We start from the raw sequence: 13059 nt of genomic DNA, 5'->3' as shown, positions 1-13059 counted from the left end.
TGGTCCGACCACCATTGTGGGCTTTTGCTTTCTGCATAGAAACATAGGAGCAGGAGTCGGCCATTCGGCCCCTCGCGCCTGTTCCACCATTTAATGAGATCATGGCTGATCATCCAAATTCAGTACCCTGTCCCTGCCTTCTCCCCATATCCCTTGACCCCTTGGCCGGTCAGAGCGGCGTGCGCGAAGAGAGAGTGAGAGAAACACAGAGTTGAGGTTTCCGCTCTGCCAAGAGCAGGAGGACTTTTTGCCGCAGCAACGCGCACGCGCCGGGCCCGCGGTGCCTTCTGGGCAGTGTAGTCCCCAAGGCGCGAAATGACTACATTTCCCGGCAGGCGGCGCGCCAGCCCGGCCTGGGCGCTACCAATCTCAGAGGTGGGGGGAGCGCCTCCCGTCCAATATCACATATTGGACTCTTAAAGATCGGCAGGGCGCTAGAAATCTGAACTCAATCTGATTTAGAACTAATTTTAAGCACTTGTAAGAGATCCGCCTGGTTATTTCGGTGGGAGGTTTGATCGGGGGGGGTGTTAGTTGCTGGTAACCCCCCCTCCCCGCCTCATCCCTCCCCGCCTCCCGGTGCTGGGCCGGAGGATGGAGCGGGGCCCGAGAGGCTCAGCGTGCCCCGAGCCTGGCGACACAGGCCCGGCTCCAGCCTCGGGGTCCCAGTCCCCGTCCCTGTCCCCGCAGCCCGGCCCGAGGCGGGTGTTGCTGGCGGTGAGCGGCAGCGTGGCGGCCCTCAGATTACCGCAGCTCGTGGCCCAGCTGCTCGGGTTAGGCCAGGTGAGTGGGTGGGGGAGGAGGGAATGGGGAAATAGAGGGGAATGGGGAGAATAGGAGGGAATAGGTAATAGAGGGGAATAGGAGGAAATGGGGGTTATAGAGGGAAAGGGAGCAATGGGGTAATAGAGGGGAATGAGGGAATAGAGGGGACTAGGGTAATAGAGGGAATGGGGAGAATTGGAAATGGGGTAATAGGTGGGAATGGGGAGAATTGGAAATGGGGTAATAGGTGGGAATGGGGAGAATAGGTGGGAATGGGGAGAATTGGGGGGAATGGGCTAATGGGGAATGGGGAGAATTGGGGGGAATGGGCTAATAGAGGGGAATGGGGAGAATAGGTGGGAATGGGGTGAATAGATGGGAATGGGGGGAATGGGGTGAATAGATGGGAATGGGGAGAATAGATGGGAATGGGGGTTATAGAGGGAAAGGGAGAAATGGGGTAATAGAGGGAATGGGGAGAATAGGTGGGAATGGGGAGAATAGGTGGGAATGGGGAGAATAGATGGGAATGGGGAGAATAGATGGGAATGGATGGGAATGGGGAGAGAATAGGAAGGGGGAATGGGCAAAATATGGGGAGAATAGAGGGGAAATGGGGTGAATAGTGGGAAATGGGAGGAATATGGGGGTGAATATGAGGAAATGGGGTTCATTGGGGGGAGGGGATGGTACAAGGGACTTGCTCAACTATTAAACAGTCCCTATTATTAATTCCATTTCTTTATCGATATTTGGTCAATATTTAAAATTGCCATATAAATTTTAAGTTGCAAAATAAAGAAAGAACTTGCATTTTTATAGCGCCTGTCACAGTCTTGGATATACTTGCCTTAGAGGGGGTTTACCGAAGGTTCACTAGATTGATCCCTGGTGTGAGAGGGTTCTCCTTTGAGGAGAGATTGAGTAGATTGGGCCTATACACTTTGGTATTTAGAAGAATGAGAGGTGATCGCACTCTCTTAGTAAAGACGTCGCTCCTGAATTCCCTCAAGAGAAGGGCTCATTATACACACAGGCAATCTCTCTCTGGTCGTTCATTGAACATGTCCAGGGTATTTTCACCTTTATTTTCCCCCTCAATTCTGTTAACCAGAGTTGTTTCCATCTTGATTTGCCATCTGATGCCCCTGTTTTTTCACAGTCTGCTTACACCTAATATTTTCCTCAGGCAGGACATATCAAAACTGAGAATCTTTAATTCATCATCTGCCTTTATCTTCTGTCAGCTGTGGCTCAGTGGGTAGCACACTCGCCTCTGAGTCAGAAGGTTGTGGGTTCAAGTCCCACTCCAGAGACTTGAACACAAAAATCTAGGCTGATGCTCCCAGCACAGTGCTGAGGGAGTGCTGCACTGTCGGAGTGCCGTCTTACAGATGAGACGTTAAACCGAGGCCCCCTCGGGTGGATGTAAAAGATCCCACGGCACTCTTTCGAAGAGCAGGGGAGTTCTCCCCGGTGTCCTGGCCAATATTTATCCCTCAATCAACATCACAAAAAAAAAGCAGATTATCTGGTCATTATCACATTGCTGTTTGTGGGAGCTTGCTGTGTGCAAATTGACTGCTGCGTTTCCCACATTACAACAGTGACCAAAAAGTACTTCATTGGCTGTAAAGCGTTTTGGGATGTCCTGGCACCATGAAAGTCGCGATATAAATGAGAAGTCTTTGATTTCAACGCCTCACTCCCATATTTGGAGTAAAGAGATACTCCGAAATCCCTGACTTCAGTTACGCTGTTTTGAATTGCAGATGGTATAATAAGTTGCGCACATATGCGATCAACGTCAAGATAAGCGACTGGACAAATTCCAACCAGATTACCACATTCTTCGAAGATGGTTGCAGTTAACCTTCTCTTAGGCAGTCCCTCGGAACCGAGGATGACTTGCTTCCACACTAAAATGAGTTCTCAGGTGACTGGAGTCCAATGCGGGACCTACAGTCTCTGTCACAGGTGGGGCAGACGGTGGTTGAAGGGGCGGGTGGGTGGGGTGCTTGGGTTGACGTGCGCTCCTTGCGCTGCCTGCGCTTGGCTTCCGCTTGCTCCCGGCGAAGAGACTCGAGGTGTTCGGCTCCTTCCCGGATGCTTCTCCTCCACTTTGTGCGGTCTTGGGCCAGGGATTCCCAGGTGTCAGTGGGGATGCTGCACTTTTTCAAGGAGGCTTTGCGGGTGTCCTTGAAGCGTTTCCTTCTGCCCACCTGGGGCTCTCTTGCCATGCCGGAGCTCCAAGTAGAGCGCTTGTTTTGGGAGTCTCGTATCTCATGGCAGTTAACCCCAGTAGCCTACGGCAACAATGGAAATAATGTGGGAGGGGGATAGATTGGCCACCGACAGGTTGTACGTCACTGATGAGTCTTGTGGACAGATCATACGAGCCCCTTTTGATGTTTAAATAGCAGCTCTCGTTAGCTCGACTGTGACAATTCCAGACATAAAAGACTTGATTGGAAGTAATGGCACAGTAAAATATAACACTGTAAAAATCTAGTGTATAAATCACACCTTCACACACACTTACACACTGTCTATGTACAGAAATGACTTTGATGTGCCCACTGACAGCGTTGCAGAGTGCTGTCCACTGGGCCCGATAAGTCATCATCTATGCACAATGTGATGAAATGCTATTTCCAGTTTATATATTGTTGCCTCACAACCTCGAACACTTTGAATTACCACACACCGCCCCATCATGAGTAATGCCAAACAGCTGCAGAGACTTAAATAAAGAACTTGCATTTATATATAGTGTCCTCGGGACATCCCATGGCGCCTCCTAGCCAATTAACTACTTTTGAAGTGCAGTCACTGTCGTAATGTAGGGAAATGTGGCAGTCAGTTTGTGCACATCACTGCGGTAAATGACATAGCTACCTGTTTTAGTTACGTTGTTTGAGGGATAAATGCTGGCCAGGACACCAGAAGAGCTCTCCTCTTCCAATAGCGCCATGGGATTGTTTACATCCACACGAGAGCGCAGATGTGGTGTTGGTTTAATGTCTTATTTGAAAGACTGCGCCTCTGACAATTCGGCACTCCCTCCATACTGCACTGAAGTGTCAGCCCAGATGCTCTTAAGTCTCTGGAATGGTACTTGAACCCATGGGCTTCTGACTCGGAAGCAAGAGTGCTACCATGAATGCAAAGCGGATACTTAGCAATTCAATTAGCTAATTTTTCCTCTCTCCACATTAGTCTTCCTGCCCACAATGAAGCTAACTGAGGCTGTATTTCGTGTTGCTATTTTCCCCAATGTGCACTGCTTCTCTTTGCATTCAACTGTGTTGGCCACCAGTCTGCCCACTTCACTCATTCACGTCCCCCTGCAGTCTTGTGCATTCTTCCTCAGCTGGCCACGTCCTTAATCTGATACAGTCAGTAAATTCCAATGTCATTTCCTTTGAGCCTGTGTTCAAATCTTAAATGGAGAAGTGAGTTCCTAGCACAGAGTGCTGTGGACACATTACTGCCCACATCCTCCAATCTGAAAAACAGCCATTTAACCTTACTTCTTTCCCCATGGCATCCCTCCAACCATAGCGCTACATTCCCTTCCTACATTACAACAGTGACTTCATTTCAAAAAGCACTTTTTCAAGGAACAGCACCTCATCTTCCCATTAGGCACTTTACAGCCTTCCGGATTCAACATTGAGTTCACCAATTTCAGATCATAACATCTGCCCCCATTTTATCAGACGGCAGCTGTTGATGATTCTGCTATTCACATTTACACCTCTAGACCCATCTTTTGTTTCTTTACTTGTCCCATTACCATCTCCTTTTACCTCGCGCCACCATTTAATCTCTCCTGCCTTCCACCCTATCACAGGCCTTCCCTTTTGTTCTTTCCTCCCCTCCCCTCGCCCCTTTCCCTGCCCCTACACTTGCTTAAAACCCGTTCCATCTCCAGCTTTTATCCAGTTCAGACGAAATGTCATCGACCTGAAACGTTAACTCTGTTTCTCTCTCCAGAGCTGCCGCCTGACCTGCTGAGTATCTCCCAGCATTTTCTGCTTTTATTTCAAAAAGTACTTCATGGGCTGTAAAGCACTTTGGGATGTCCTGAGGTGGTGAAAGGCGCTATATAAATGCAAGTCTTTTTCTTTTGTTAATGTGTCATAATTTTTGCAACAAATACCTTGCACTTTATCAAATGTTTTCTGGAAATCCATACATACAATATTTCACTTTATATATATATATATATATATATATAATTATGCACTGCCTGAAAGGGTGGTGGGAGCAGATTCAGTAGTAACATTCAAAAGGGAATTGGATAAATACAGGAAACTTTTTTTATCCGGCACCGACGGGACCGGCGTGGTGCCGGTTGATCAAAAAGTCCGGATTACAGAGAGGTATACTTAGCAAGGTACGAGAGCCCCGTACACGGCCACAGATCCAGGAACCCCGGTTACACGGCCACAGATCTAGGAACCCCGGTTACACGGCCACAGATCCAGGAACCCCAGTTACACGGCCACTAATATGAAGTAAAACTTACCTGAACCTACTCCTGAATTTTGCTGGTTAAGAGAGATTGCCGGTTATTTAGGTGCCGGTAAAAAGAGAGTATCCTGTACTTGAAAGGGAGAAAATTGCAGGGCTACGGAGAAAGAACAGGGAAGTGGGACGAATTGCATAGCTCGTTCAAAGAGCCGGCACAGGCATGATGGGCTGAATGGCCTCGTTCTTAGATTCTATGATTTGGTCAAAAAATGCAATTAAATTTGTTGATCATTACTTGCCCTTTACAATTCCACACTGACTGTCCCTCATTAACTCATGCTTTTCTAAGAGTTTGCTTTCCTGTCTTATGGGATCCAGATGTTTAAGATGAACTGGCCCATCATTTCCTGACCTATCCCTTTTTCTGTAATGGGGGAGTAGGATTTGACACCCTTCAATCCTTTGGCACCATTCTTCTTTTCAAAGCCACAGTGTATTAGCAGCAAATAAAATGTGCTGCTGTGTATCTTGGGAGACGTGTGTGATTTCTGCCTGTATCTGCTGTTTTTCAGGTGGTTTTGTGGTATGCAGGTTTGCACACTCTCTCAGGACATAAGCTCCACGCAGAATGCACGCTGTTATAGTGTCAGCCGTGGCTCAGTGGGTAGCACTCTTGCTTCTGAGTCAGAAGGTTGTGGGTTCAAGTCCCACTCCAGAGAGTTGAGCACCAAAATCTAGGCTGACACTCCAGGGCAGTGCTGAGGGAGCGCTGCACTGCCAGAGGCGCCATCTTCTGGACGAGGCTCTGCCTGCTCTATCATGGCACTATTTCAAAAAAAAGAGCAGGGGAGTTATCCTCGGTGTCCTGGCCAATATTTATCCCCTCAACCAACATCACTATAACAGATTGCTGTATGTGGGAGCTTTCTGTGGGCAAATTGGCTGCCGTGTTTCCAACAGTGACTACACTTCAGAAAGTGCTTCATTGGATGTAAAGCGTTTTGGGACGTCCTGAGGTTGTGAAAGGCGCTATAGAAATGCAAGTCTTTTGTGTTCTTCTTTACTTGCAGGTAGTTGCAGTTCCCTACGCTGCAATGAGTGCTGAGTGACTGGGGCTTGTGTCAACCTGGGGCTTGTGGGGAGAGGGATGAGGTTCTGTAAGAGAGCACAGCACTGACCGCTCGACGGCATTGTGCTGTGTCTCCGCTGACAGTCCTGGGGCTGGGCTGGTCGTGAGGTCATGGCCCAGAAATTCGGGTCGGGGGCTTCCCGCGGGTGCAAGCCCCCGACCTGCACTTACCTAGCGCGCCGGCCGTTGTGCTGTGAGCCCCCGAGGAATTGCGATCCTGGGCCTCCTCCAACTGCCGGCGCGCAGTGCTTGCATATCCCAGGGGCGCAGTTAGTTCGAAGCGTCCCCTGGGATCACGTGGGCCATGGAGAGCCAATGGTAGCAGGGAATGCTTCATTCATAAGTTTGACAGGTGTCAAACCTATAAATACTATGAGCCCCAAAACATCACTAAATCTTCGACTACAGGAAACTTTGGTTTATCCGGAGGTTGTATGTCCGGAATACTCGATCTAACGGCAAAAATCAGGAGCCATTTTCTATAAGTTTTTTTAGTTCTCGTTCTTTTTTTTTCCCGGCCAGGCACTGCAAGGTCTGTAGCTATAGCAACAGCTTCAGCTAGAGACGCTTGCAGCTGCAGCCGACTCTTTAGAAGCTGTTGCTAAGCAACAGTGTTTGTTGTCAGATACGGAGATGAAAACCTCCGTATGCTTCAACATTAACTTTGTATGTCCGGCAGTTTTGATAGATCGGCAACACGCCGGTCCCGTCGGTGCCGGATATCGCAAAGTTTCCTGTAAATTTTTTAAAAAATCATATTTTTAAAATAAACTATAAATTACATGAAATAACTATTTTAAACAATAATTAAAATTTTTGAAAAAATTAATTACATTTTCTAACGGGGCTAAAAATAAACTTACCTTTCTTTAAAGTATTTAAAAATAATAAACGTGGAAAAAATGTTTTAATTTTAATTAATTCACCACTTACCTTGTAAAAAGCAGGCCTTGCGACTGCTTTTTATATGTCTAACTTCTGGAGACTTACCCTCCCGGGAAAACCTGGAAAAAAAACGTAAGTTCGATGTGCACGCGCTGCCTCTCCTGCGCACGCGTCCGACCTCTGAACCCCTTCTTTCAGGGGAACGGAAGTGCCGGTTTCCCGCGCATGCGCAGTGCATGCACGAAACCGGCACTTCCTTTGGGCTTACGGATGAGTACCCTGTGCGTATTCACCCGTGGAGACCCGAATTTCTGGGCCATTGCATATCTGCTTTGTTGAGTTGCTAGAGAGGAAATGAACACTAGAGGGAGCTAGATACAAACAGATGATGCCAAAAGCATCGAGCTTTCGCCATATAATTATGTTTCGTGCCAAACATGCTTATTTTAAAAATAAATCCAGTATCTCTTCACTGTAATGGAAAAGAAAAAAAAGGATTGTAGCTAATTTTGCTCCTCAACATTGATTCCAATTCCAGCCTCTTCTGGTTTTAATTGCTCCACCATTGGTGGTCGTGCCTGAGGCCCTAAGCTCTGGAATTCCCTGCCTAAACCTCTCCGCCTCTCTCTCCTGCTCTAAGACACTCCTGAAAACCGACCTCGCCTGTCCTAACACCTCCTTACGTGGTTCGGTGTCGAGTGCGGTTCGATAATCGCTCCTGCGCTGCGCCTCGGGACGTTTCACTACGTCAAAGGCGCTGCATAAATGCAAGTTGTTGTTGTTGTTCACGCGAACACCTTTTGGAATGGACGACGTTTCTGGTTGACGGTATAAAATGTCAAGCTCATTCGGTGACATAACTTCAGCACAAGCCCTTCAAAAGAAAATTCCAGTTGGGTCCCTCATTCTCCTGAAGGCGCTGACCCCGAGCTTGGTGTCCTTACGTGGCCCTCGGTGGGATTTTTTTTTTTCTCAGTGCAATTACTTTCCCAAGGAGCCAAATGAAAACCAGATGTGTGGATGGTAGAAGACATCTGCTTAAAATTATGGTTCCCCTGCCCATCCTCTCTCTCTCTCTGATTCCAACTTAAAAGGAAGGCCGATGAACGATTTTGCAGCCTCTGCCGATCCGAACTCTTCCTAGCTGGTGGTTGCCACCCAATTCTCCCTGTTTTTCCTCAAGGGGCTCGGGGTGGGAATAAACGGCTCACTTTTGGTTCACCTTTTCCCGAGATGCTCCCAACTGAGGTGTGAAGTCTGTCGACCAAGGCCTTCGGCTCCGCTCCATTTTCAGTTAACCTCGTACATGCCGTCCCTCATTGGAAAACCTAACCAGCGGCACAGTCAGACATCTGTATTTACACACCTTGAGAGGTATTACGCCAAGAATTTAAAAATCTTACTATTTTGATGGTACTTCCCCAAACTTGACAGGCAACTCCCTGCCTTCATCTGGGTCATAAGACGTAGGAGCAGGAGTCGGTCATTTGGCCCCTCGAGCCTGCTCCGCGATTCAATAACATCATGGCTGATCTGATCTTGGCCTCAACTCCACTTCCCTGCCTGCTCCCCATAACCCTCGACTCCCTTATCGTTCAAAAATCTGTCTATCTCCACCTTAAATATATTCAATGACTCCGCCTCCACAGCTCTCTGGAGAAGAGAATTCCAAAGATTCACGACCCTCTGAGAGAAGAAATTCCTCCTCATTTCCGATTTAAAAGGGTGCCCCCTTATTCTGAAACTATGCCCCCTCGTTCTAGATTCCCCCACGAGGAGAAACATCCTCTCTGAATCTACCCTGTCGAGCCCCTTCAGAATCTTATGTTTCAATATAAGATCACCCCTCATTCTTCTAAACTCCAATGAGTATAGGCCCAACCTGCTCAACCTTTCTTCATAAGACAACCCTTTCATCTCCGGAATCAACCTGGTGAACCTTCTCTCACCCGTGTGGTCAGGAAGGCAGCTCACAGAGCTCGACCCCTGGCCATAGCTTTCACTGGCCGGTTCCAGCCCTGTACTATTGCACATCTGTCCTATTTCTCCCTTATTTAATTTTGGTTGCAGTTGGATTTGCATAGCCACCCCCATTAGCATCTCTAAGCAAGAAAGAAAGAAAAAGGAAAACTTGCATTTCTATAGCGCCTTTCACGACCTCAGGACGCCCCAAAGTGCTTTACAGCCAATGAAGCACTTTTGCAGTGCAGTCACCGTTGTAATCTCGGAAACGTGGCAGCCAATTTGCACACAGCAAGATCCCACAGCTTCTCCCCCTCTCATGTCCCAGGCCCACATTGTCCTTACTGCCTTCTCCATAGGCTCTTCTCAGTGCAATTATTGTCCCAAGAAAAATGTTGAAAACATGTGCAAATTGAAGAAAAACATACCCTTATAATTCTGATGCCTTTAATCAGCTCTGCACCAGTTGTCAGCTAGGTGGAAAATTCCACGATTAATCAAATCATACACAAATTTTAGACGGTGGCAGGACAAATTAATAAGGCCGTTAAAAAAAGCATATGGGATCCTTGGCTGTGTAACAGTGGCATTGAGTACAAAAGCAAGGAAGTTGTGCTATAAATCACTGGATAGGCCCCAGCTGGAGCATTGTGTCTAATTCTGGGCACCACACTTTTAGGAAGGATGTCAAGACCTTAGAGAGGGTGCAGAGGAGATTGACTAGAATGATACGAGGGATGAAGGACTTCAGTGTTGTGGAGGGACTGGAGAAGCTGGGGTTTTGGGGAGGTTTGATCGAGGTGTTCAAAATCATGAAGGGTTTTGATGGAGTGAATAAGGAGAAACTTTCCAGTGGCAGAAGGGTCGATAACCAGAGGACTCAGATTTAACATTGTTCCACGGAAGCTCAGCGTAAGCTCGAGGAACAGCACCTCATCTTCCGATTAGGCACTTTACAGCCTTCTGGACTCTATCGAGTTCAACAATTTCAGATCATAACCTCGGCCCCCATTACATTTTTACTTATTTTTTATCCACACCTTTGTTTTGGCCCTTTTCCCCCCCCCTTTTTTTCTCTCCCACATGGCAGCTGTCTCCCATTCTGCCAGCGCATTTCACACCTAATCTAGAGCCGTCTTTTGTCTCTCCACTAGTCCGATCACCATCTCGTCTCGTTTTGAATACCTCTTAATGTCTCTTCGCTTCTCTTTTGTTCTCTCCCAGCTCCCATACTGGCCTTTCAATCTGTTTCATTCCCTGTGCCTCTTCAGTCCTGACGAAGGGTTTTGACCCGAAACGTCGACTCTATTTTCTCTCCACGGATGTTGCCTGGCCTGCTGAGTTTTTCCAGCATTTTCTGTTGTTATTTCGGACTCAGATTTAAGGTGTTTGGCAAAAGAACCAGAGGCGAGATGAGGAGAATTGTTTCACGCAGCGAGTTGTTGTGATCTGGAATGCGCTGCCTGACAGGGCGGTGGAAGCAGATTCAACAATAACTTTCAGAAGCGAATTAGATAAATACTTAAAGGAGAAAATTTTGCGTGGCTATGGGGGAAAGGGGCAGGGGGAGTGAGACTAATTGGAGAACTCTCTCAAAGAGCCGGTACAGGCACAATGGGCCGAATGGCGGCCTCCTGTGCTGCTGTGATTTTAAAGGGTAAAAGTCTTTCAATTTGGGGCTTTCACATTCATCTGTATGTTTTTGTATCCAAATTAGTCTTTTCACATCATTACAACAGGACAAAGCCATTGAAACTCCTGCTTGCGGTTCACCAAGGGACTCACATAAACCCTGCTTATTTGCATTTTCAGCATCTTTAATGAGTTATGTTTATAATAGCCTTTCAAGACTGCAATTTAAAATAACGGGGCAGAATGTTGATGTGTTTCTTTTTAAATATAGCGTGGTAAATTGAACCAGCATGTCGAACCAGGTCGTACTCCAGCGTCTGATTTCATTTTCCTGTCCACCTTCTCTCTACGTGTTTCACAGATGATCCTATTGTTTCCCTCTCTTGATTTCAAACATGCACAATTCCGGAAGGAGTCACCGGATAAGAAAGACTTGTGTATATTAGGCGTTTTTTTCCACAGCTCCCGGCCCCTCAAAAGTGCTGCACGTACAGCCAAGGGCAGTGACTTAATGTAGGGAAACGCGGCCGCCATCTTTTTGCACGCAGCAGCGAGGTGAATGAGCAGTTGACCTGATTTTTGGTGATGGCGGAATATAGGCAAGGAAGACTCCCCTGCTATTCACATGAGGTCTTTAATTGTACACTGAGCAAGAGGAAGAGGGAGACGGGAGCCTGATTTACCAGCTCGTCCAAAGAACCACCCTTCTGATAAGGTGGCGTTTCCTCACGAGAGAGTCCGAATGTCTTAGGAGCTCAAGTTCCTGGAACGGGGCTGGGGTTTCCATAGGTAAGCTAGGGTTGCCAACTCTGCTGGGACCTATTCCTGGAGGTTTCATCATGTGACCTCTTGCCTCCAACTGCCCCGCCATTGGTCGCCCAACACCTCCATCCCCACAACGCCCCGTCTCCCTACGGCCAATCGTAAAGCGAACAGACTCTTCGTTACCTAATTGGATGAATTTTGACAGTCAATCAGTTTTTTCCCCCATCTCCAATATTTTTATTACAGGAAACTTTCTGGTATCCGGCATGGACGGGACCGACGTGGTGCCGGTTCAGCAACAATTCCGGATAACCGAACGCTATAGTGAAAGATACGGACCTTAGAGCTCTGTATAAAGCAACAAACCCTGTTGCAGCTTCAGAATAACGTCCACAAGTTGCAAGCGTCTCTGTAGCTTAGCAACAGCTGCAGCCAAACCCTTGCCTTCCTCAATTTGTTGCTGTGCAAGTAATAAAAGTTAGCTGAAACCGACTCCTGAATTTTGCCGGTTAACTGACATTTCCGGTTATTTAGGGGCCGGTTAATCGAAAGTTTCCTGTACTAATAAACAGAAGTATTCAAAGAAAATTAAAAAAAGCTTTTTCCTCCCAGGTTGCTCATAACAGTGTCCCGGAGATTAATCTTCAATCCCTGGAGATTCCAGGAATCCTGGAAGGTGACTAACCCCAAACAGAACCTTCTGGCTCAGTGAGAAAGAAAGACTTGCATTTCTATAGCGCCTTTCACAACCACCGGACATCTCAAAGCGCTTTACAGCCAATGAAGTACTTTTGAAGTGGAGTCACTGTTGTAATGTGGGATAATCGGCAGCCAATTAGCGCACAGCAAGCTCCCACAAACAGCAAAGTGATAATGACCAGATAATCTGTTTTTGTTATGTTGGTTGAGGGATAAATATTGGCCAGGACACCGGGGATAACTCCTCTGCCCTTCTTCGAAATAGTGCCGTGGGATCTTTTACATCCACCTGAGAGAGCAGACGGGGCCTCGGTTTAACGTCTCATCTGAAAGACGGCACCTCTGACAGTGCAGCACTCCCTCAGCACCGCACTGGGAGTGTCAGCCTAGATTTGTGTGCTCAAGTCCCTGGAGTGGGACTTGAACCCACGACCTTCTGACTCAGAGGCGAGGGTGCTGCCCACTGAACCACAGCTGACACTGAGAGTGCTACCACCGCTGCTAAACCGGGTAGCGATCAGAAGTGAGAATCTTATCCCACTTTTTTCTCCCGGTTAGCCAGACATATTGGGGCTAATTGCAACAACTCCAACCCCCCCACCCTCTCAGTTGAGGCACAAGTCGATCCCGAGACCGTCTTGATCTAAATGGCTCCGAGCGACACCACTTAACACGTTTTCCCAATGAGTCATTGTGGGAAGTGCTGTACATGAATTTGTTGAGCAGTGAGGCTCAGGAATGGC

The 13059-nt window shown here is 47.5% G+C and overlaps 1 protein-coding gene across 3 annotated transcripts in view; it reads left to right on the top strand.

Annotated features, from left to right (window-relative positions):
• The first annotated feature begins 573 nt into the window (after window positions 1-573).
• Window positions 574-13059, top strand: part of ppcdc (phosphopantothenoylcysteine decarboxylase) — a 109480-nt gene continuing 96994 nt past the window's right edge. For all 3 annotated transcript variants that reach the window (XR_015074360.1, XM_085972219.1, XM_085972218.1), the window contains exon 1: window positions 574-783. Coding sequence is in view for 2 of the 3 variants with exons in the window: in XM_085972219.1 (XP_085828345.1) it covers window positions 595-783 (189 nt within the window). In the remaining variant the exon portion in view is untranslated. The remainder of the gene's footprint in view (window positions 784-13059) is intronic.

This window comes from Somniosus microcephalus, chromosome 32, assembly GCF_052327205.1.
Source record: "Somniosus microcephalus isolate GS21.2 chromosome 32, FLI_Smic_1.0, whole genome shotgun sequence".
Classification (NCBI taxonomy): domain Eukaryota; kingdom Metazoa; phylum Chordata; class Chondrichthyes; order Squaliformes; family Somniosidae; genus Somniosus; species Somniosus microcephalus.
Note: the sequence above shows the minus strand (reverse complement) of the source record. Positions and strands in the feature narration are given on the sequence as shown.